Here is a 24,711-nt window from a genome sequence, read left to right on the forward strand (position 1 = left end):
GAGCTACACCCTCCCCCCCTCCACACCCTCCATATCCTTGATGAGGGCATCAGGTAATGCGAAGGAGCTGGGATTGGGGGCGGGGGGGGGGGTCAGGAACAGGCGGGTTCCTGAATGGTCACTTCCACAGGATGGGCCGGACCTGCCAACCTAGCAGCAGACCAGGCTGAGGACTGGGGTGGCTGGAATGGACGGAGGAGCACATGCAGGTCTTGTCCTTCAAGGTGTTGTTTAACCACCAGTGGGGCCCGGGCTGCACCCAGACTCGAGGAACCTGCCCAGCACTGGCCACAGCCCTGTCATTCACTGGCCTCTCCCACCCGTCTGAACAGAACTAAACACCAACACCTTTTCCCACCCACCTGGGGTGCGGGTGCCCAAAGTGACAGGCCTAAATGACAGGGTTGCCAGGAAGAAAGTAAGAGAAGCCCGGCTCAGGGCTGCCCTAGGGAAGTCCCTGACCTCACCCATGACCTTCTTTCCCCAGGGCCTCTGGACCAGGACTTCCCAGGCAGCTGGTAGACTGTGTGAAGTGGCAACAGTCATCAGACCTGACTTCAGCATTTTATAATGATACCACCCAGACCACTTAATTTCTTAGCCTCAGTCTCTCCTCCTGTAAAATGGAATCATAACCTGCCTATTGGGAGGCTGACATCAGATAACATGTGGGCCACACCTTACACCCCACTCCACTCCCAGCAGTAGCCAAGGAATGGAGCTTTTCTTCCTCGTCAGAGCAGCCAGGCCCAGACTGGGCCCCCACCCTTGCCCCACAGGAAACACTAAGCCCCAGGATTCTGCCCTTAGTCCAGAGGAGTCACTTGGGCTGGCTGTGCCCCACCACTCCCAGTTTCCTGCAATCGATTGCTCAAAAACCCGAGCCCAAAAAAGAAAGTAAATAAACACAGGAGCGCTTCGGTGTGGAAATGGAGCACACAGAAGGAAAACAGTAGGAGCAGAACAAAAAGAAATATGTCATCTAGGCCAGTAAGCCTATGGCGGCTCCAGAAGCAAACAGCCCGCAAGCAAGGCCACATTCAGCTCCCATCTCTGGTTTCTCCCCACCATCAGGCCTTGCCCTGGTCCCCGTGACCTCCGTTCTTCTCTCAGCACTGCTCGCCAGACAGCTGCCCAGTCCTTGGGGCTGCCCAGTCCTGCCTGAGACCTGAGATCTTTAGAGATAATAATGGTGCCTTTCCAGCCTCCCCTCACCACACACACACATTCACTCATTCACAGCCCACCTGATTCCCAGCACAGCCGCTGCAGAAAGAATTCCCATAATTCTAAGCAGGAGGAGCCAAAAGAACAGAACAGGACCGCAAGGTCCCTGGTAGCCAGATTTATTTTACATTCTCTTCCAGAGTGGACTTGGGGGAGCTGAGCAGGCAGGACACACACAGCGGTCTCCCTGGAAGACATCTGGGGTAGGCCAGTCCTCGGGGGCCGCACCTACCCTGGTCAGGACAGCAGCAGGGCAGTTAAGCACAGGCGAGGCCCAGGGCTTGGCAGCCTTAGCGACAAGGGGGCCTTGGGGCAAGGCCTCTCGCCAGGCCTGGAGAAAGCTAAGGAAGTGCTGCGTCCATCCCCCACCTCACTCCCAGGCCCAGCTGGAAGCAGAAGGCAAGGGGGAAGGCAGGCAAGCTGGAGTGAAAGGGGAGGAATCCCCTCCAGGCGCAGAGGGCCTCTGGTCTCTGTTAGGTTAGGAAGCTGGTCCTTGTTAGAGGAACCCCATGGGGGTGAAGCTGGAAGCCAGTCCCTGTTAGAGGAAACGCCATAGCAGGGTGGGGTGGGGGACTCGGGGGCCTGGTCTCAATAAGGCCTGGAAACAGTCTCCACTTCAAAGCAGACCTCTGTATTTGGGAAGTGGGGTAGGGGAGGAAATAAAAGGGCTGTTAGAGGAATGCTTGTGAGTTGTGGGTGGGAATCAGTCCAGGGGGCTTCGAGGGAGGTTCCACGGGGAAGGCTGCTGGGGTTGCGTGCAGATGCCAGCAGCTCAGGTCCTGGAGGAGGGGGATGTGGGAGAGTGGGGGGTCCTCTCTCCATCCCGTAAGTGCTACTGCTCCCCACTCCATCCTGGCTGGGCTCTGAGTTGCCACGGAGACCATTCACACTGGGGCTACATAATTTCCAGGGAATGTCCCAAATTTCTGAGTCCTCCGGGAGACACCTGAAAGAGGAAAAACAAAAAGAGCATTCCTCACTTTTTTTTTTTTTAACAGGAATTGGGTGGGGGTGTCGGGAGAGGCGGGTGTCGGGGGCGGGTGGGAGCCCTGCCCTCTGCTGGCAGTGCCCAGAACTGCAGGCCGAGTCCCTGTCCCAGGGAGAAAGGATTTGCTTTTCCTCACTCCTGTCCCCTAGTGGCAGAAGCTCAGAGGGGCCAAGCCACACATCATGATTTCGGTAAGATTGGCGAATCTGAGCACTTATCAACTATGTCTTACTTTGCACACAGCATTAAATAACCCCACCCGTCCTCGGGAAAGCAAGGAAACAGGAGAATGAATCACAGAGCTTAAATCGGGGGTATGACACACTCATTTTAGAAACAGGGCAGGTAAGTCCTAAGAGAAGGCCAAGTGAATTCCCCCAGAGCATCCAGCTGCTCAGGCAGAGAGGCAGGACTCAAATCCAGGCCTCTGGCTGCTACAATCCCAAAGAAACCTGTGTCCTGGGGTGGAGGAAGAGAAATGCCAGAAAATACAGGAATATAAAATGAAATCAGGGGGAGTACAGCTCAGTGGTAGAGTGCACACCTAGCATGCATGAAGTCCTGGGGTCTATTCCCAGCACCTCCATTAAAAAATAAAGAAATAAATAAACCTAACTACCTCCCCACCACACACAAAAAAAGTACTAGACTTTTTTTTTAATTTAAAAAAATAAAATGAAATCTAAGTCCTGGGCCTTCCCTTCCCCACAGGCGGGCATCCTGAATTCTTTCTGAGCAGCCCTGGCCCATCTTGCCCCAGGCTTTGCCGATACTCTTCCTCTGCCTGGATTGCCTCTCTCTCCTCTGTGCCTCCCCAAGTCCTTCCCCTGCTCTTGAAGGCCTAGCTCCCCTGCTTCCTCCAGGAAGCCTTCCCTGACCTGCTCTGTTCAAAATGGTGACCAGTGTGACTGGAAAGCTGAACTCCTAAACCGTTCCTCAAAAAGCACTTGTGGCTTATTCCACAGAAGTGGTGCTTTTATCTCTTGTATTTATTAGGAATTGTGAAAAAAAAAAAAAACAAAAGCAAAAGTGGAAGTGCACAGAGTACAGTCCAAGACCAACAGTCCAAGGTAAGAACTGCAAACAAGCTGCTGCTTCATTATCACTGGTGTGTCAGAAGCTCGGTCAGCTGTGAGGTGCTGGGATGCAGACGACAAAGGACAGGCTGCTAGGTCAAGGGACGAGCCCTGTGACCACCCCTGGCCAGGCAGCCTCCTAACCCTGAGGCCCTGCTGGCTGCTGAGCGGGAGCTTTTGGACACTGTTCATTGCTAAGGACAGCCCCATTCTCTGAAGCTGAGGCCTGGACAGGCCTGCCCACTCTGGGAAAAGGGGCCACGTGAAGCCTGCTGGGTTGGTCACCTTGAACCAGGCCAAGGCCAACCTGAGGCTTCCTGCTTTAGTCCTTTGTCTGAGCTGCCCTTGGGCCAGCCCAGAGGGCTGGGATCTTTCTCCTCTGTCTCCTCTTGGGGGGGGGGGGTGGGAAGACTAGCTCCTAGCAGGGGGTGGGGGAGGGAGCAGGGGCTACACAGGTGTGAGACTTTGTCCTTCCCATCAGGGGCTTAGTGTCTCAGGAGGCAGGACCCCTCTCCTGCAAGGACTGATCCAGAGACAGAGGAATAGGGCGCTGGGGGTCAGGAGCCCTGCTGCCCCAAGTCCGGCTGACTTCATCGATGACCCTGGCTGCTTTCCTCCCAGGCCCCACCCCTCTTCAGGGAATGAAGGTAAACAACAAAAGTGCTGGCTTTGGGGACGCAGCCAGGGCCAGGCTGGAAGTAGGTGGGTAGATTCAGCCCATGAATCTTTGCTGAACCAGCACTGGCAGGCAGTAGCAGCCACCCAAATCCCCCCAGGAACCCTGAGATACCCCTTCTGGCCTGTCCCCAGCCCATCCCCCTAGGACCCTGAGACACCCGCTTCCAACCTGCCCCCTCCAGGCCCACATACCCACAAACCAGCCATCATCACACTGCTGCATGACGTCCACCCGATCCCCCTCCCGCAGCTCCAGCTCGTCCTCATTCTGGGGCCTGTACTGGTACATCGCCCGGTACCTGCAGGAAACATTGTCATGGCAACCACTATAGCCTTGATGTTCCCCAGACCAGGCCTGGATAGTCTAAAACCAAGGTTGCCCCATCCTCTGAATTTCCCAGGCCCAGCACTCCCATTAGCCCCTGGCCCAGCTCCTGGGAGGGTGATTGTGTCTGGCTTCAGTGCACTCATCCCCAGGCCTGCTCGCTGCCCTCCAAGCCCTAATCACCCAAACTCTGCCTCCCCTGAGCTCGCAGGGCCTTCAAATCTGTCCTACCAGTTCCCACACTTTGTGCATACACGCACTGACCTCAGGGCTGGAAACCCAGTGGGGAGACTGAGGCTGAGGGGTTCAGTGTGGAAGGCTTGCTTTAAGGCCCAGGGCTGGCAGGGAAAGGTCAAGAACACCGCAAAGTGCCTCCCTACCCACCACCTGCCGCCAAAATCACCCATCAGCGCTGCAAAGACAAGCACTCCGTGGTACTTTACCAAATCCACCCTGGGCTAGGGGGAAGGGTGTGTGAGGGGGGTCAGTGTGATCATACTGCCTGCGGGGTAGCCCCCCCACCCCTGACCAAGCACCCCAGACGGTACTCACGGGGTCCAGTGTATCTGAGTGGTGTTGGGGGAGGAGGTTCCCAGGTCCAGGGGATGGCTGGAGCCTCCAGGATGGGACACAGCTGACCTGGGGGTGCCGAGACTCTGGGGGCCACAGGAGGGAAGGTGGGCACATGCAGGCATGAGGGGGGAGGAGTGAACATGCCTGCCCACATCACTGGGAGCAGCTTCCCACACTGCCTCGTCTTAGCTCATAATCCCCATGGCACAGGGAGCTCTGTCCGACCGTTTCACTTCACAGGTGCTGGAAGTTGCGCCCAGGTAGGGTAGGTGGCTAATCTGAAGTGTCAGCATTCAAATAAAAATCTGAAGTGCCAGCACAGACAGAGCTGGGAGCGGGAGGAGGCCCGTGCACTGGCCGCGGCTGCTCACAGCAGTTCGCTGAGTGAGCGGCTGAACGCAGGCCCAGGTGCACCTGCCTGCGGGCCATGTCAGCACAAGGACCAGTGGCTCTGTCTTTTACCCACCAGCTACTACCTACCACCTACCCTCTGCAGCGGGAACTACTATCCCCATTCTGCAGGTGAGGAATATTCTACAGGTGAGGAAACCCAGTTCCAGAGAGGGTAAGTCACCTGCCCAAGGTCACACAGCAGGTGAATGGCAGACCCCTGACTCCCAGCACACCCTGCCCCAGAAGCTGATACAGGTAAATCCCAAGGGTGGATTCTGGAAGGTCAGGAGGCCTGGGCTGACTTTGGGGTCCCAGCTAGAGACCCCTGCCTCCCTGGGCTGCAGCTTAGGGCAGAACCACCTGGAAGGGTCTGAAGTCTTCCAGGCCAGGGTGGGACTGTGCAGTCACCCCACTAGTCTGTCCGAACCAGTATGGGAGGGGTTCCAAAGTGTAGACCATCACAGGAATGGGGGAAACAGCACGGGGAACAGGGCTCAGCTCTCCCATCTAAGGCGGGTCACCTTACCTGGGTCGGGGGTCTGGACTCCTGGGCGGGGAAAGAGAAGCCCGTGCGGCGGGGGGAGGTCCGGCCCCCCCAGTCGGTGGGGTCAGCTGGGCTGCGTGGCGTTAACGGGGAGCTGGGGTGACAGGCCAGGCGGGCGGCGGTCAGGCGGGGAGATGCAGGGAGCTGGGGGCCGTCGTCACAGAGCCGGAGCCGGGGCTCCCGGCTCACCTGCACATAGCTGGCAGGGAAGATGCCCTGGCGCCCGGTGCCCGAGATGCGGCCCTCATACCAGTGCTCGTTCACCTTGCGGATCAGGCAGATGCGCTCCCCCTGGTCGCAGAGAGGGAGTGAGTATCTGCAGGGCCCTCCCCAGCGCCACGCAGCTGAGGATGCCTGTGTTGGGCAGGCTCATTTAAACCTAACACCATCCACGTTGGGACTGGGCTCAGAGGGGGTCAGCAAGTTTTTGGAGGTCACACAGCTCAACGGCAGACAGGTAAGAAGCACTGGGCAGGCATTAACCACAACTGCCATGACAGGTCTTGTCTCTCTAACTCCTCCCCAGGGGATCCCGTCACCACTGCATCAAAAACCAAACTCCCCAAGGGCAGCTGGTGCATCCTCAAGCCCACATGCTGACTGACATTATTGGGGCTCCCCTGGGGAGGATGGTCTCTGGTTCCCTCCTGCCCCCACCTCTCTCCATCCAGCTTCCTCCTTCCTGGGGCCAGCTCTTCCGGGGAAACATTCACTAGGGGGTATTCATGGCCTCTGCCCCAAAATCAACCAACAGAGACTAGTTCCCTGCTTTCTAGGACAACATTTTCCAAGCTTTCTGGACCGTGATCTATGGTAAAAAAAAATGTGTTTTAATGGCATTCTAGTACATACACACATATACATAACTGCCTAAAAGTTTGATGAAATTCCCTTTCTACACACAAAACATGCTGATCTTTCCATTCTATTCTTTTAAAAATGCTGATTGTGACCCGCATAGCCTGCCAACCTGCAGTATGAAAAAAGCACAACTATTCTAGAAGTAATCAATTTTTCAAAAATGGGCTAAATTAAGGGAAATATATCCAAAGAGATCAGGAGGAATTTTGAAATACTGAGTGAAGATGGGTATACTTGATTCTTTAAAACACGTTTTCACTCCCACCTATTTACCTCTGTCTTCACCTGCCCCTGCCCTGCCCCCCCACGTCCTGCCTGGCCTGGCGCACCTTCCGGAAGGAGAGCTCCACCTCCAGCTCCCCCTTGAAGTTGTACTGGGCCACGGCTTCTCCATACTCTAGCACCTGGTAAGTCGGGGCCTTGATGGGCTTGGGGATCTCGTCTGCCGGCAATACCTGCAGGAAGAAAGGTCATGAGAAAGATTCAGCCTGAGCATGACCTGGGCACAGACCTGGGGCTCCTGGGAGGGTGAGGACACAAAGAGAGGGCGGGATGGGCAAGATCTGTCCCCAGGCCAGGGAGGAGACAGATACCAGACACAGGCCTGGGGGTGGCCAGACGTGAGCACAGCCAAGGGGGTGGTTAGTCCCAGAATGTTCCTGGAAAAAGAATTACCACCAGAGGTATGTGGAGTGGCCATTATTAGAGTGGACAGTGGCAGTGCATAGATGAGACAGCTTAAATTGGAGCACAGAAACAAATGAGTTTCAAGGAGCAGGGAACTCCTGGTGACCTGTTCTAAAAGTGAGGATCTACCATTTCACCACCGCTGAGAACCACGTGTCCCTCTTCCTCCTCCCCTTGCACCCCACCAGGTGCCAGAGTCCCCATGCTCTCTTCGATTCACCCTACTCAGAAAAGTCAAGAAGATAATAAACTATTTCATACCAAGATGTAAGTGACTGATGACGTGGAATACTGTATGTACTTTCTGGAGTTTCAGGCTCAGGGACATCGTTCTGAGGGTAGGGGAGGTCTACTGATGCGTATGAAACCAAGAGCCTGAATTAAACAACCCGACCCATGGGTCAAAGAGGAAATCACAAAGAAAATCAGAACAGTTCCAGCTGAATGAAAAAAACAAAATATCCAGATCTGTGGGATATAGTTAAAGCAGTGCTTAGAGGGAAATTTATAGCATTAAATGATAACATGAGGGAAAAAAGGTTTCAAATCAATAACCTAAACTACCACCTTAAGAAACTAGAAAAAGAAGCTAGAGCAAGCTGAAGGAAATAATAAAAAGGCAGAAATGAATGAAACTGAAAACAAAAACAGAGAAAAATCAATGAAATCAAAAGCTGGTTCTTTGAAAAGATCAATAAAATTAACAAATCTCTAACCAGAATAAGAAAAGACAAAAATTGCCAATATCAGGAACGAGAGAAAGGACATGCCTCTGGAGCTGACATTAAAAGGACAATAAGAAAATATTATGAACGACTTTTTGCCAACAAATTAGATAACTTGAAATTCTTTCAAAGATGCAAATATAAAGATAACCTATAGCCGTCTATCAAATCTACAACCTATCTCTGGATTCAGATCCGGATCTCCTACATAACAACTTATCTCTGAACCTTAGCAAGTGCATCTGTAACATGGGGATAATCCATCCCTTTCCCAGGTTAATGAGGGGAACAAGGGAGATAACACACACAAAGGAGATGCTGAGAGTAGATGTGATTTGTGGGCTGCCGCACACATCATACTCCTGGAAGTTGTAATTAGGATTCTTTTCAAAGACAGCTTAAGAGAGATGGCTTCTGAGTATTGAAAGCCTGGGATGCTGATTGGGCTGGTGGCCTCTGGTGCAGGAGCTGGGTCACTTGGTTCTTGCCCTGTGGGCTGGGCTCCACCTTTAGCCCTCATTTAACAAACACTTCCTAAGGGCATGAATGAGGCTGAGACTCGAGCCCCTGCCCACAGTTTTACATCTTAGGAAATTTGCCAAATGTGAGGGAGCAGCCATCTCCGGAGAGGGGGCCCTGGATGGTTAAAGGGGTTTGCATCTCTTAAGTCTCTGCAGGCCATCCGACACCCCAGCCAGGCCCCTGCTCACCTCCACGTAATTAGCTGGGAAGATGCCCAGCCGGCCATGATGCTCCCCCTCCAGCCAGTTCTTGTCTACCTCCTTGTGGATGTAGACAATGTCACCCTTCTTCAGAGTCAGCTCCCTGAAGGCCAGAGCAAAGACATTCAGCAAGCTGAGGGCCTCCTGGTCCTCCTTCCCTCCAGACCCTGCCCAGCGTACCCAGAGTCCCCTCCACCCTCTGGGGAGCCCACTGCAGCCTGGTCCACCCGGACTTCCCTAGAGGGAAGGAGAGGGGAGAGAAGGGCACTTACTTGGGGGACTGTGCCTGGAAGTCAAACTTGAGCCGGGCGGCCTTCCTCTGGGCAGCAGAGAGAGGACAGAGGGGCTCACCTCAGTCCCACCCCAGGCCCTCCTTGCACCCTGACCCTAATGCTCCCACCCTCCCCTTACCTTCTTCTCTTCCTTCCTGGCTGGGCTGGCCCCTCGTTCAGAGGCACTAGGATCTGTGGAGAAGCACTGCTTCAGCTTGGCAAGGCCATGGGGTGGGGCGCGCTTGGGATAGGGTTATGCTCCCCTCCCCTCCCGGGGTAGGATTCAGTGGAAGCAGAGGGCTGGAAGACCTTCTTGCCCCACCCCCAGCACCAGCAGATCTGGTATGGTAGTGGTGGTGGGCGTCTGGGTTAGAATAAGAGCAGAATCTGGTCCTTACCTCGGGTTGAGGAAGGGTAGACAAAGTCCCTACGACCTAGGAAGGGGCTTCCTCCATCCGCCATCCTGTGGGGTCTCAGGGAGGAGCCCTGGTAAAGTGCATTCGGGTAGCTGGAGCTCCAAGCGGAGGCCGGGCTGCGCGGGGTGACAGCGAGTGAGCCACCTGCTTGGAGCTTCACACACTACCCAGCTCACCCCTGACCGCCCAAAAGTCGTCCCCCGCCCCCCCGCCCCCGCGCCATCTCCCACTGCCTCCTCCTAAGGCGTCTCCTAGGTCCGGGGCTCTCGCAGGATGTCCTACTTCCTGAGCGGTCAAGGCCGGGAAAGGGTGCGGCCCGGGGTGGGGGAGGCGGGAGTGCGCGCGGGATCCCCTGGCAAGTGCGACCCGAGTCCTGAGCTGGGGGCAGGCTTCCCTCTGCCGGGCAGGGGTGGCCCCCCTGGCGGCCAGTGGCGGATCGGGTCCCCGGAGGCCACTTTCCGCGCTCCGGGCCCCTCCTCCCGCCGTCGGCGACACGGGGCTCGCCCCCTCCCCGCGCCACGTCCCCGCCGGCGCCCCTCCCGCCCCGCCCGGCTCCGTCGCCACTCACCGCGCGGGGGGCCGCGGCTCCTGGCACAGCCGGGGCGCCTGCGAGCTCTGTGCGGGAGACGGGCGCGGTCAGGGTCCGGGACGCCGGTCCCGCCGCAGCCGAGGCCGCCGCCTCCGGAAAAGTTTGCGGCTCGGAAGGGAGTGGGAGGGGGGAGAGGGAGGGGAAGAGAGGGGCGGGAGGGACGCGGGGTCCTAGAGTCGCCGGCGCAGGCGGCGGGCCGGGAACGGGAGGAGCGAGGGGCCGGGCGGGGGAGAACCGCGGGTGCGGAAGGAGGAGGGAGGCCGGGGAAGCCGCTGCCTCGTAGGGGCTGGGGTCCCGGCGGGCTGAGGCCCCGGGGGCCGGACCCGGACGAGGCGGAGGCAGGGGTGGGGGACACCACTAGCCCCCCAGCCGGCACCGGACGGCAGGCTGACGTGGAGTCGGCCTGGAAGGGCTCTTAGGGGTCACTAGGAACAGTGAACGCCCTGCATTTCAGGGAGTAGAGAGCAGACAGGGATGAAGTCTGCCCAGGGTCGCACGAGTGCGGCTGGAGACGACACTTCTCCTCGGCCTGTCCCTCCCACCGCAGCCCGGCTGCCGTGGCTCTGGGTTCCTGCGTCCACCGGGAGGTACCTTGGGGGATGGCTGCCGAGTCTCAATTGCCCGCAAGTCCTTGTCTAGCTCTGCGCTCAGCTTGGCCAACTCTTTCTCCAGCAGGACCTGGGGGCAGGTTAGGGGGAGAGACTTGGGCAGATGTAGGGGGGGGGGCGGGGAGCGCACCATGGGGGGCCCTGGTCAAAGGTCAGACGGGAAAAGCTCAGTGGGCAGCTGGACAAAGTACGGGGTGCCTGGGTAAAGGGCAGGCTCAGGGCACAGGGCCAGGCCAGGCTGCCTACCTCTGGGCCTGCCAGGAGGTGTGTCTCAGGGTGTCAGGAGGGCCCTGCCACAGACTCTCACAGGCCCCTCCCGCTCACCCCGCTGACCCAGCTCACCCTTCCTGTACTCCCTGGGAGAGCCTCAGGGCCATTTTCTGCCATTAATTCTCTGTTCTAGAGCCTTCTGGGCTCCCTACTTCCTCTCCCATCAAGTCTTCTATGGCCTTCCACAGGCTGGCTTCACTGTCCCCAAGCTGCTTTCCCTCCCACTGCGCATCTGGCCACCTGAGCTTCATACACACACACACACACACACACACACACACACACACACACACAGGCCTCTCCAGTTCTTGCCTGTGTCTCCCCCATCCTGAGTGCCCTCTTTCTGCCTAGCCTCGAAGCTCCACCTCTAATACTTCCTGACAATTCCAGTCCACACTGACCACTCCTTTCTCACATCTGCTTTGATCAGCACAGTGTTCAAACCATGTTTACTGAGCGCTTGCTGTATGCCAGACACTGTCCTGGGTGCTGAGGATACAGAGGTAAACTGTATGGGACTGGAGATGTCTGAGCTTTGGGTCTGTGGCCTTCACCCATGGTCACTGAGACCAACACCACCCAGAATCTCCCTCATTGGTCCCCCAACATGCTGCCTCCCCTCCCGCCCACCTACTCTGCAGCACTCACCTCAATGGGCTGGGAGGGCTTCTCAACTGGGTCATCTACCAGTGGTTTCTTGGGCTAAGAGTGGAAAGGGTGAGTCAGAGGGGGTGAACTTGCTCCCCAAAATGCACCAGCTGCCGGTGCATCCTCTTCCAGAGGCCCAGGCTGACACTCACCTTCTGCCCAGTCTCTAGTTCTTGCAGAAACTGGTTCCAAGATTCTTCCGTCCAGACATTGTCTGCTTTCTCTTGGCGTCTGGGCACCTGCATGGGGTGGGGGTGGTGGGCATCAGCTGGAATAGAGGGAGTACTGGCACACTGGCCAGGCTCAAAAAGCAGCTTGCAGGATGCTGTCCCACCCTAGTGCCTGTCAGTGCTCTCCTAAGGGTTCTGGGCTCTCCTGCTACACAGGCCCCAAGCTGGAAAAAAGCCATTACTGATGCTATTGCAGCAGGGGCCCTGGCCAAAGAGCATGGCGCTGGGGCCAGTGCGGGGAGGATGCTGGGCGGGCTACCTGGTTTGGGGTCTGGTGCAGGGAGGAGGAAGCTCCAGGATTGCGACTGAAGGTGCTTCTGAGAAACTGTTCAGGGAGGTCCCAGCTTCTTCTAAAGAAAGGGAAGGACATCTCTTCAGTGTCCTTTTAGAGAAACTGAGGCGCAATGAGCACAAGCCCTGATGAGGGAGCTGCGCCCCCTCCCCACCTGCTCCAGGCTGTGGAAGCCGTGTTACACAGTAACGTGATGAGCTCTGAGTCCAAATTCCAGCTCCACCGCTTGGCTGTGTCACCTTTGGGCAAGTTAATGAATTCTCAGAGCCTGAGATTCTATACCTATAATATGGGAATGACCTCCACCTTCATGAGTGTGTGGTGACGCTTAGGTGAGGGAACGTACATGAGACAGCCAGGAGAAGGGAGCAGATCTCGGAGGGGCCAGGCCCCTTCCTGCTGGCCTTGGGGAAATGCCCCGCATTGGTGTTCTGTCTGGCCTGGTGACTGTGAGCATGAGCGCCTGTGCAGCTTCGATGAAGCTGGTCTTTCTGGCTGCCATGATCGAGTGGTCTTGCCTCCATGCCCAAGGATGTGGGACTGCATCTTAGTCCCAGGAAAACTCAGGACGGGGCAGAGCCTGCAGGCCCGACCTGGGAGCTCTGGACGAGTTACTTCTGCTCCGCGGGCCTCAGTTCCCTGAGGAGCTGGGTTAGTGATACGACCTGTCACATCTGCCTTAGTTCCCCTCCAGGGTGCCCTTCCTAGATGGCTTAAACGTTCCAGCCTCTGCTGAGGTTGAATGTTTCCACCAAGCGGAACCAGTGTGCCAAGCTTATCAAATGATGGAATGTTGGATGGGAGGGTCAGGATGCGTCGGCTGTAACTATGACTCTGTTCTCCTAGAAACAGCGTCAGTGACAACAGCGATAAGGAGAATGGAATACGTTGTTCCCATTTAAGGGCGCTCTGGTCATAATTAAGCCTGTGGACTAATACTGTTTGTGGAGACTGACGACGTGCCTGAATTTTCACGACCACCTTGATCCCCACTTAACAGATGGGGACAGTGAGACTTAGATGCGTTAAGCTGACAAGGTCACATGGCTAATGGCTGCACACCAGCTTGAATCTAGCACTCTGGGTCCAAATCTTGAGCTCTTCTCTCTATTTTATTGATGATGCCAAGAGCCACAACCCAGCTAAGGCTATGCCAGTGAGGATACCCCCTCCCCACAAAGGAATAAGAAACTCATTGATTACACTGCGACAGAGAAGAAGGTTGAGTTGAACCCTCAGGGCCCTGGCAGCCCGGGCTGGGCCCGTGCCATTTGCAAAGAGAAAAGGAACAGCGTCCTAGTCCTGTCTGGAGGGTTCCTCTCTCAGTGGCCTCTGGGAGGAAGCTTGGGCCCTCTATACCCCTTGTTTCCTCTCAGGCTTCAGAGTGGATGGTCAAGGTCCATGCCTAGCTGTGGGCCGCCCCGCTCTCCACCCAACACAATGCGTGGGTCTTTGGGGTGACGAGTTCCTGCCACCAACCACAAAGGCATCATGGGCATTCCTGACCAGGAATGGCGCAAAGCCCACCCCTGCCCCCGCCATTCCCCTTTAGCTCTGGTGGGGACGGGAGAATCTGGAGCAGTGGGGACCCTGAGGATCTGGAGCAGAGCCCTGGGGGGAGCCCGCCAGCCTGCTCGGAGGCTGCACTGGCTTTGCCCACCAGGGGGTGCCAGTCCCCACAAGGACGCCCAAGCCCCTCCGCAGCCTTCCTGCCTCTGCCCCAGGATAGCTCACCCACTCAGAGAAGACGTCTGGCCTGGCCTGGCAGCAAGTCTTTGCTGGGGCCCTGGATGCCTTTGCTGGGACCCTGGAGCCACTGAAAGTGAGAAGACAAGAAGGGGTGGGGAAGGTGAGAGCTGGGGTTGAGGGCACCTGGGTGACTATTGAAGGTTCTGGTGCCCACACCCACCCATTCTCCTGGGTGGCTCGTGGGAACAGGGGTGACGCTCTGGACTGCTAAATGTGGGCGTGGTGCCAAGAGCTGTACACTCTTTACTAAACCTTCAAAACATCTCTGGGGTGACCCCATTTCACAGGTGACGTAAGAGAGGCCCAGAGAAATCACGGCCAATGCTAGGCATTCCCTGGACAGTGAAGCTGAGGCTCTTAATTACCATCTTCCAGGGGATTTGGAGCTCACGGAAATGAGCTACACAAACTTCTCAAGTTGAACTAAGCCAATTGGGGAGCCCCCAAGTCAGGCGTGGCTGCAGAAAAAGGCAAATGCAGGAGCCAGGCTGGGGTGGGCCACATGTACCCCCTCACCTTTGGGTGCTTCCTCAAAGGTCCAGTCCAGCTGCAGGTCTGTGGGAGTGAAAAAGGACCAGGTTAGGACTGGGGCAGCAGGCCAGGGAGCCCCGTGAGGCTGCCCCGTGGCTCCCCACCTCCCTCCTGCCGAGAGCAAGGGCCCAGGGCCTGAGTCAGAGCCTGAAGAATGTCCTGAGGGAGGGAAGGAATTGGGAGGGCTGTTTTGGGGAGGGCTTGAAATGCCTCTGGCTGACTTAGGGTGTGAGTGAGCCGACAGGGGCAGCAGCCTGGCCCAAACCCTCCGGCTCCTCCCTCTCCACATTCCCACGCACGCCCTCTCCCTGGCCTTTGCAGACCTGCCCTCGACAGGTCAGTGTGGGGAATTCCACTTCCCCTTCGCCCTCTTTCCCTTTCTGCACCCTCTCCTAGAGGCTTGTCCTTCCCCCTCTGCCCAGACCCACTCCTCCAAGTGCTCAGGAGTTTCTGGGGCCTTCTAGGAAAAGCTACTGACGAGCCAGCCTACGTGGGCCCCCTGGCAGGCAGACATGCTGCCACTGCTCCCACCTTAAATGCAAACCAAAACCACCTCCCTGGATCCCACACCTTCCTCCAGCTCTCGGATTTTGCTTCCCTTTGCAGCAAACCGTTGACCATACGGAACTCACTGTCTCCCCTTTCAGCCTGAACTCCCCTCATCAAGGACCCCAGTGACCTCCACGTTTCCAAATCAAATGGTCAGTCCTACTTGATCATCAGTGGCATCTGTCACAGGGGACCACCTCCTCCTTTTGAAACTCCCTTTCATGCGGCTTCAGGGAGACCACTCTGGTTTTCCCTGCCCTCCCCAGCTGCACCTTCCGGGCTGCATAACTGATTCCTGCCCATCTCCTGAACCAAGTGCCTCAGGGCTCGGTCCCTGGGCCTCTGCCTCTCCGTCTCCCTAGGTGATCTTGTCTAGTCTTTTGTCTTAAAAATGCTACCTGATCCAGGGGTTCACAGCCTTAGCTGCACATCAGAATCATTTGGGGAGCTTTAATCAAAATCTCTTTGAGTCCTAGGTATTTTCAGCAGCATCGGCCTCGCCCTTGAACTACAGACTTGGATAAACCCTATCTAAAACTGAATGCCTCTTAGACCTGCACTTCCCACAGTCTTCCCGGCATTTATATGCATTTATAAATGGCAACTCCATCAACTCGCTCAGGTTTAAAGTCACCCTTGACTCCTCTTTTTCCTACCACGTCCAATCCATCAGCAGATTCCCATGACTCTGTCTCTGAAATCCCACCAGGCCCGCTGCTACTGCCCTGGCCCGGGACACCGCTGTCTTCAGCCTGGGTTAAAGCCAGGTCTCCTGACCGGTCCCCCGCCTCCACCTGTCCCATCTCTTTGTCACTTGGCAGGCAAACTGAGTCTCTTCAGCCATCGCCTGTCAGAGCACGTCACCCACTCTTCTGCTCAACCTCCCAGTGGCTCCTCAGCTCTCTCAGAGTAACAGCCAAAGTCCTTATATTATAATGGCCCCAGAGGCCCTAGGTGTCACCTTCACCTTCGTAACCCATCTACCACCATGCGCCCTCTCACTCCAGCCCAGCCTCTCCCTGCTGCTCCGGATCACACCAGCTGACTCTGCTCTGGGCCCCCAGGCGCCAGCTCTGCTCCAGGACCCCGGTGCTCCGGGTACTGCAGTGCTCCTCCTCGGGCCCTGCACGGCCCTGCACCTCCCTGCACCGCACACTCCCCTGGCCTTCTCCTCCCTAGTCCTTACCGCCATCTGCCACATTAAATATTTATCTGTTTATTCTGCATTCCTCCTCTGTCTTAACTTCACTAGGGCAGGGGCATTCTTTTTTTTTTAAATTTTGGTTGCTTTTTTGAGGGGGGTGGTAATTAGGTTTATTTATTGGTTGATTTGTCTTTTAATGGAGGTACTGGGGATTGGACCCAGGACCTCGTGCATGCTAAGCACACTCTACCACTGAGCTATACTCTCCCCCAAGGGACATTCTTTTTTGTTCCATTTTATCTTCAGCGCCTAGAATCGCGTCTGACACAGTAAATGCTTAATAGAGGGTTAAGTGACTGCCTGAGTGAACGTGTGACCTCGAGGCTTCCCAGCATCCTCAGAGGACACCTGGGGTGGTGTCTGGTCATTGCTCCCTCAGGACAGGGAGAAAGGTGGCAGCGAATCCTTCCTTTGGCCTGTTTTAGTGACCACTGACCACAGAGCCTGGTGTGGGTGGAAAGACCTCCCTGAGCAGTAATTTCCCTTTCCCACCTCTCGCTCCCCAAGCCCCAGGGGCCCGAGCCCAATCAGGCAGAGTGGGCACCTAGAAGGGTGTCTCACCTGGCATTTTCCGGTGAATCTGCTGAAACATTCTCCGGTACCAGTCCCTGGGGCTGTCAACACTCTGGGATCAGAGAGGGCAAAGTCAGGCCACTGCCCCAACATCAAGCCCCAGAAGTTCCTCCTCACTGGCGGCCACAGAAGCCCCAGCGGGTGGGCTGTTGTGTTAGCTTTGGTAACAATAGCTCCGTGCAGTGTGTGGCGTGTTATGTTTGAATAAGATACATGGAAGGACCCCCACCAGTGAGGCCCCCTAAGTTGTGACATTTGGGATGGTTTACTTTTTTTTCTCTCTGCTTTTCTGTATTTCTGATGCTTCCACAAAGAGCATGTGTTTCTATGTATTGAAAAGTAAATGCAACGGTATCGGTGGGGGTTGGGGTAGGAATGTATTTCACACCCCCTGCCTCACGTGTCACGCCAAACAGCCCTGGCAAGCGCAAGGGTATGTAACCAACTTGAGTTTCAGATGAAGAGGTGGAGAACTAGAGGCAGGCAGCTGCTAGAAGCTGGGCCCCTCTGAGCCTGGACCCCCGGATCCTCCCACCTCTGTCACCCTGTGAGGCCTCTCACTCGGGACCCTCCCTTCACATTCAGCCAGTCACTTAATCAGCAACCGCTTCACAAGTGCTGTGCCAGGCCCTGGGGCTATGAAACTCAGGGCGGGGTCCCTGCCAGGGTCAGCCTTACAGCAGTGGCTCTCTACCTTTAAGAACCTGGGGGACCATCTAGGTTCCCTCCATCCCCCACAGACCACTTGTGTAACTCAGACACACAAGAGTGCCCGTAACTTTATGGGGCTCATGATCCCCCGAGTCTCATCATGGTTGAACCCCTGCTTTAGTCTGGCATGGTTTGGGTACAGCCTTTATTGTCGGAAGTGGAGTTCAGCCAGGATCCCTGAGCCCCATCCCTGGACTCACAGATCGGGGTGCAATAGGCATGCCGCTCTCATCCACTGGCCCGATTCCCTCATACTTGACCCAGCGCTTGTCCCGACGTTTGCTGTCCTTGGTCCACGTGGCTGACCAGTTCTGGGGATGCTGGGAGGCAGGGGTCTTCTGGTTCCCAGAGGGCCGGTTCCCAGGGCCCGGCCAGGTCTGACACCAAGCAGGGTCTGTAGGGCACAGGCAGGGGAGTATTAGCAGAGGGCTGGAGCCCACCCCCGCCTGTTTGTCCCTTAGCTCCTCGGAACATGGATCCCTGCGGGTTCAAAAGTTTCAACATCTCCTTGTTTGTCTGAGTTGATGATGCAGATTCTACAAATGTCCCCATTCCCAGCAGGAGCACAGGCCTCTGTTTATTTTTCAGTTAAAGTGAATGGAAATGCATTTTGTCTTGAGAAATCTGTGCCCGTCTCCACCCTGACCCCCTGCTTTGCTGGGGATGTCCTAAGAATTTTCAGAATGAGAGCTGGAATCATCACTTGTAGGGAATGCCGGAGACAGACATCCCAGCTGGGGAGGCAGCGGGGTGTGGCAGAAAAGACTCTGGGCCTGGTGGGGAGAACCTGAATCCAGACTAGGGCTCTGCCACCTGCTGTCTGTATGACCTTAGACACAGCAATGAACCTCTCAGTACCTCCGTTTCCACGTCTGTAAAATGAGGGTAGTCATGGCAAAGATGCAGGGAGACCCAGTGTGTGCGACTGTGTTCAGGATACTGCCTGACACACAGTCAAGAGAAACTCCTGCCCCCAAGTCGCCAGTCTAACAGCATAAGGGCTTCCAGGCAGGATGGACCAGGGTTTGAATCACAGCTCAGCCTCTGTGACCGAACATCTCTGAGACTCAGGTTCTGCACTGGGGTGATGTGGATAATCACACCTTACTTTGCCAGGATATCTAGGGACGAAGTGAGTTAAGGCCTGTAAAGTGTCTTTACAGTGTCCAGAATGTTCTACGTGCTTAACAATTATTTGTTAAATGAATAAACTGCTTGACACAGTGCCTGCCTCAAGGAAATGCTCAATAAAGGATGCCACCCTCCTCAGGAGAGGGGGCCCTCAGGGTGAGCCTGCACCCAGGAGGCCCCAGGATCTCCCAGACCCCGTGGCCCAGGCTGGGCTGACTCACAGGAGCCCAGGAGCTGGCAGCCTCCCAGAGCAGCCTCTGCAAGCTTCCGCTGGGCTGGTGAGCACAGCCCGGAGCAGCCCTGAGGGCCTACTGTGGGTTCGGCCCCCACCCCTTCTACAGCCAACATATGCTCACATTCCTCCACCGTCCACCCCCAATCCAAGCTGTGCGGGCCTGCTGGAGGTCCCCTGGCCCCTAAGGCTATGTCCCCTGCACACTTCCTTCCCTTGGCACTGGGTGGGGAGGGAGGGGAAGGGATGTGTCAGCCTGCTCTCTCCCATAGCAGTTCCACTTACAGGCACACTCACGTAGGGAGGGGCAGCTAGCTCAGCTAACCAGTCCTGGGGACCTGGGAGGCCCCCCTCCGCCTCCTGCCCCTCCACCCTGACCCAGGGTGGTGCCAGAAGGCAGGGCCCAGGAAGCTCTGGCCCTTCACCCTCCCTCCGCACCCCTCCTCATCACAGGGCTCCTGGAGCAGGTGTTCCCGAGCAGACCCACCTGGGTGCCTGGGAGCATCTCTCCTCGGTGGGAAGTACCCATTGCACACGGTCCTGGGCGCAGGGTCATGGAACTGGAAATTAAGGGTGTTGGAGCCACCATTCCGGATCACAGGCACCTGTGGGGAGGGGCCAGGAGCGGCAGCAGCTCAGGCCCAGAGGGTTTGGCACAAGAGTGGGAGGGAGGCTACCAGGGCACAGCCAGACCCCACGGTGAGGCTTCAGGGCCAGCCTCATGCTTTTTCAGGAAACCAGCAGGACTCTCTCGCCTGATGGTCCACCCCCTTCCCTAGCTCCATTCCTGTAATCCTCCTGCTCCCCCACCTGCCCTGAGAGGTCCCCGCCAACTACAGGCCCAAGGTAACCCTCTCCCTTGTTGTCACACTCACCCGTGTCCCCCGGGGGGGTGACCCTACATGGGCCCGGAGGTGACTGGGGATGAAGTCATCCAGGCTGAGCCCAGCTGGGAGGCTGCAGGGTGGGGCCTGCATGCTCGGGTCAAGGTTGGAGGGCTCCGTGTGTACCAGCTGCTCCTCTGTGTGTCCTCTGTGGGAAAGGAAGGAGAACAGGAAAGCCCTGCTGGGCCAGGCTGCCCGTGCCCTCTGGGCTCCGACCTCGGGGTGGGGGAGGAGGGAACAGCTGTGGGAGGGGGTCGGGCCAGCGGGGTGGGAGCTCCAGGACCCAGGAAACAGGCCACAGCGGGCACCCGCTTGCAGGCTGCCCGTGCCGGCTCCCAGAGGCACAATGGGCTGCTTGTTAGGCCGCGGGCAGGAGCTCCGGGTGGGAGTGGAGGAGGGGGAGGCCAGGCAAGGAGGAGGGGAGGCTGGCCAGGAACAGGCCTGCTGGCCAGCCCCTCTGGGGCTCTCACTGCACAGCTCAGCCTGCTCCCCAAGAGGGAAGGCCGAGGGAACTGGGGCAGCTGGCAGAGGAGGGCCTGGGCGCTGGGACTTTGTTTCAGTCCCCTCTGCCTCCCCCAAGCCCCGTGTGAGCATCTGCTTGCCAGCAGGCACAGGGGTTACTCAGTCTGGGGGAGAGGCCCCAGGCAACAGCGAGGGCGCTGCCCACTGCCCAGCAGGGCCAAGGCTCCGGGGACGGGAGAACACAGGGGCATCTCCAGGCCACAGGAACCACTCCTTCTAAGCTCAAAGCAGTATCAGCTCCCTCCTTTGGCCTCTTGTGCTCGGACTGAAGCCTCAGAGGGGTCGGGGTGCGAGTGAGGGGTACAGGTGGAAAGCAAAGCAGTGGGTGAGCGCAAAATTGGACTTGCTTCCGGAGGAGAGGTGGTGCTGAGTGCCACACATGTGCGTGCACACACACACGCCACACACGTGCATACGCATCCCCTTCCTCCTGCACCTCCAGGCTGTTTCTTGAACTGAGGGTCTTCCTGGGAGCTGACCGGCCAGCTGGGTTCTTCTGCCCCAGGCAAAGGTTAGGTCAGGGGAGAGGGCTCTGGGCATCCAGGATCCGGAGGTGGTGAGGCTGTCCAACAGGGCTCTGGTGCCAGAGAGCTGTGCACCTCACCTCTCCGATGGATGGGGCCAGAAGCTGAGCCAACCTCCGCCACCTGCCGGCACTGGACCAATTCTGGCGTTTTTATTCAGAGTTAGGCTTGTGTGTGCCTGTCGGGTCTGGGGGCTCACAGGAGGGCCGCAAGGGCCTCGTGACGTGCTGCGTGTGTGTGGTGGAGTGTAAGTGCAGTGTGTGAATGTGACTTGTAGGAGGTACCGTGGGGGGTCACGTGAACAGCATAGAGGCTGTGGGTACAGAAGGATGTCAGCTGAATGGTAGGTGGGGGCTGTGCAGTGGGGGAGTGTGTGTTATGGAGGCCAGAGGGGATGAAGGTATGACCGGGGGCTGTGATTACTCCTATACTCAGTTCCTGCTCAGGCCATGGGGGGCTGGAGGGTACAGACAAGGCTGGGGGCAGCTCCCAGATTCTGCTCTGAGTGGGAATTCCTTTTGACATTCAAAAAGGCCTGCTGGGGACATAGCTTTTCAGTGCCCATCCCTGGCTGTGGGGGGAGTGGAGGGCTGAGAGGCTGGAGGAGGGGCAGCTCTCCAGCTGGATCCAATTAGGACTCCTACCAAAAGCAAAACATGCAGACACACCCCAGTTCCTGCTGTGCTCCCTCCCTTTGTGGGGGAAATTGAGGCAGGGGAGAGTGGGAGACCCGGAGGGCTGGGGCAGGCTGGTTTCCAGCAGCAACCCCTCCCTGGCCAGCTGACCGCTGGACGCCAAGTTGCGAGGTCAGCATCAGCAGTCCCAACCATCAGCTGACCGACCAGGCCTTCTTCCCTCTTCCCGGGGCGCACCCTGCTGGGCTCACTGAGAGCTGCCCTCTAGAAGGAAGGGGTGGGCAGGTCTGCCCACACCACATGATTTTTTAGGGGTTGCTGATCCTTGGTGGTCCAGCCAGCCACTCCCCAACACTGCTCCCTGTGGTGCATCCGGGGGATATGCAGGGCTGAGTTTTGCTCCGGGTGGGTGTACCAGGAGACATCTCAAAAGGAAGATGGAGGCCCAGGGGAATAGGTCCCGCATCTGGCAGAGGAGAGGGGGTGCCAGGAAATTCCTGGGTCCTCTCAGAATTCAGGCAGCCCTCCACCCTGGCAGCCAGGTCCAAAGGGCTGGAAGAGGTGAAACAGCCCTGCTGTGGCTCGCAGACTCCTTCCCACCTCTGAATATTGCCTTGACCTTAGGGGTTTGGCTCAGGCACACTCTGGGGTACCTGCCAGCTACAAGCCCCCGTGGACAAGGACAGGTAATCTCAAATTTCACCTTATCTGGATTGGGGTGTGGGACTTATCACCTCTTTGCTCCCCAGAATTTGGGATGAGGACCCCAGGAGGAGGGGTTCTCTGCCTTCCCCTAGGGTTGGGCGTGGGCCCCTCCCTGACTACAGCCCCGCCTCATCTCCACCGCCTCTTCTTCCCCTCACCTACCTTCCCAGGCGAGCAGGTGGCGGGGACTGAGGACGCCCGAGAGGACAGGAGCATCTCTGCCCGGCTCCTGCCTGGCGCGGCCGCGGCGGGCCCTCGGGGAGGGAGGGCAGGGAGAAGTCCGGGCTACGTCGTCCGCCCTCGTGACCGGGTCAGACGGCCTCCGCGACGCTGGGCGCCCGAGGAGGAAGAGGGGAATCGACGGGGCCGGAGCGGGGACGAGGGCGCGCGCTGGGGGGAAGCACCGTGAAGCGCGCGGGAGGGCGGGCGGCGGCGTGTGTCTCCCCGCGATCTGGACTGTGGGCCGGGCTGGGCTGGAGGGCGGGGGCTCGGGCTGCCGTGCCGGGGCGTGCGAGTGCCCCCCGTCGGGGCGCGGGCGGGCGGGCGGCCGCGGGGACGCCGTGGGCCCTGCCGGGGGCCGGGCCGGCCGCGAGGCGGCGCCGGGAGGGACCGCCCAGGGTCCCTGGGGAGGCCGCTCCGGTTTCCCAACTGCTTCCCCGGCCCCCACCGCGGGGCTGGCGTGGGGCGAGGGCGGGGGCCGGCGAGCACCACTCAGAGTTTCCAGCGGCATTTCCAGCGGGTGGGAAGGGAGCCGCTGCGCGGCGGAGCCAGGACGGAGGGAGGGCAGGAATGATTAAAGAGCCCGGGTCCAGCCAGCAACTGATACGGAGCGGGCGGCCTCGGAGACGGGACCGGGATGCAGACAGGCTGGGGCCGCGATAAGGGCGCCGCACTGGCAGCGGCCTAGCAGGCGGAGCCAAGGCCCCGCCACCTCCCTTCCCAGCTGAGAGATTTTACGCCTGCACGAGCGCGCGTCCGGGCGTGTGCAAACACGCGCGCGTACACTGGCAAAGGGGCGGGTGCTCACGCACGTGCAAGCCCCGCGGAGGGCAGCTGCAGGAGGAAATCAGCCTAAGGGAGCGGCCCCCGGGTGTGCCGCGCCCCTGAAGAGGATGAGGGCGGGGTCCCTCTGGCGGGGATGGGGTTACCAGGGTCTTGGTGTTCCCATACACCGTATTTGTTTTGATCTTGCTGCTTTTCCTCTGTTCCCGCTGCTCTGACACCGGTCCCAAGAGCCCGCGCCTATTAGTTCCAGATCCCTCCGGCCATCTCCCTTCCCCTTCTCCCCCAAGCCTCTCTCTGTGCCCACTCTGGGCCTGTTGTAGAAAGTGAGGGTGCTTAGCGAATGTTCACTGCTAATGCAAAGCCTCTGGGGGGTACTTCTTAGCCCTTGCCTTGGCTCTGGGACCCTAAGCCCCAAGCCAACCAAATAGCTAACAGTTATTGGGCAATTTCAGATCTGTTTGAGGAGTGATCAATTATAAATTATGAAAATATGAAACCATTTACTGTATACCTACTGGGTGTAAGATTCGTACCCCAAGGTCACCATGCACTTCAGATTATTTTCCAGGCACATCATTCAACTTAAAAGTTGAGAAGAAAGAGTGGAGAAAGATGAGACCATTTTTAAACTCCATACCCTCACTGATGCTATTAGCTATATCTTAAAAGAGCTATCTGGGTAGTGGTGAACCAGCTTGAAATAATCTCACATGTGAAAAGCAGGAGGAGCAGAGGCTTAGGTTGAAGTGAAGTTTGAGAGAGAGAGAGGAAGGGACATGCCCCCTAGCTTCCAGTGTCCACACGGTGGCAGCGGGGAAACAGACCGGCTGTACTAGCGGAAGTGACCCCATTGGGTGCATACTTGGAAGCAAATCCAAGGTCTCCAAGGAAGAGCTTTTAAATGATTTCAGGGGTTCCAATTCTGCCAATTGTGGGGCATCTTCATAAAGGCAATTATTGCACTGAGTAGGGAGCTCAAGATCTCCAAGAATCTATGATTCCAGGAAAGCTGAAGGGATGTGGATGGGATGGGTAGCCCCTGCTCACAGAAGACCGCATCAGAAAGGAGGGTAGGAGCTCTGGGACCACCTGAGGGCAGAGAGCAATGCATTTCCCTCCCCTACAGCTGGGACACTTACCCACCCCTGGGCACCATCCTCTTCCCTTTCTCAGGGAAAAAGTATGTGCCCATTTTCCCCGTCACTATTTTTTTTTCCCCACCTGTTAGGATCCTCGCGATGAAGGGCCACATCTCTTTCATGTTCTTCCTTGTTCTCCAAAGATGGCGAAGCTGATGATCTTCCAATGCCAGGAATCCTGGCCATGCCCTCTGTCACCAGCAACGAGCTTCTCTTATTCTCTAGGGCTCTTACCTGGACTCCAAGATAAATATTTAATGTAGAGGGTGCAGCTGAGCTGACAAAGGTCCCAACTTCCTGTTTCTCACAAGGGGAGGTGGCAGCCATGGGCAAGGAGCTGGGGACTGGCTACCAGCTTCATCTCTATGGGACTGGGGAGTCCAGTAAACGGCTTTGTTGGAGGAGGCGGGGTAGGGCTCGCTGGAGACCTGAGCCTTTCTCCTTAGCTGCTTTGACTTCTGCCCGTCTGCTGAGGCCCTGCTGGGCTTATCAC

The 24,711-nt window shown here is 57.4% G+C and overlaps 1 protein-coding gene across 4 annotated transcripts; it reads right to left on the reverse strand.

The window, feature by feature from the left end:
- Positions 1 to 1,310: 1,310 nt before the first annotated feature.
- Positions 1,311 to 24,433, reverse strand: SORBS3 (sorbin and SH3 domain containing 3). Of its 4 annotated transcripts, none has more exons than XM_074355583.1 (21): positions 24,301 to 24,433; positions 19,680 to 19,836; positions 19,292 to 19,364; positions 17,642 to 17,835; positions 16,719 to 16,782; positions 14,390 to 14,428; positions 13,859 to 13,940; positions 12,092 to 12,182; positions 11,755 to 11,841; positions 11,603 to 11,656; positions 10,668 to 10,754; positions 10,056 to 10,102; positions 9,470 to 9,603; positions 9,211 to 9,263; positions 9,072 to 9,118; positions 8,788 to 8,902; positions 6,995 to 7,120; positions 5,787 to 6,095; positions 4,847 to 4,950; positions 4,162 to 4,268; positions 1,311 to 2,173 (listed from the first exon to the last, which is right to left on the reverse strand). In XM_074355583.1, the coding sequence occupies exons 1-21, from the start codon at positions 24,402 to 24,404 to the stop codon at positions 2,112 to 2,114; spliced, it is 2,136 nt and encodes a 711-aa protein (XP_074211684.1). In that variant the 5' UTR covers positions 24,405 to 24,433; the 3' UTR covers positions 1,311 to 2,111. The 4 variants fall into 4 exon arrangements, with proteins under 4 accessions (XP_074211684.1, XP_074211685.1, XP_074211686.1 ...); XM_074355584.1 differs by having other exon boundaries at positions 19,292 to 19,409; positions 24,301 to 24,417; XM_074355585.1 differs by lacking the exon at positions 24,301 to 24,433 and adding an exon at positions 22,237 to 22,732 and having other exon boundaries at positions 19,292 to 19,409.
- Between the last annotated feature and the right edge of the window lie 278 nt (positions 24,434 to 24,711).

This window comes from Camelus bactrianus, chromosome 31, assembly GCF_048773025.1.
Source record: "Camelus bactrianus isolate YW-2024 breed Bactrian camel chromosome 31, ASM4877302v1, whole genome shotgun sequence".
Lineage (NCBI taxonomy): Eukaryota > Metazoa > Chordata > Mammalia > Artiodactyla > Camelidae > Camelus > Camelus bactrianus.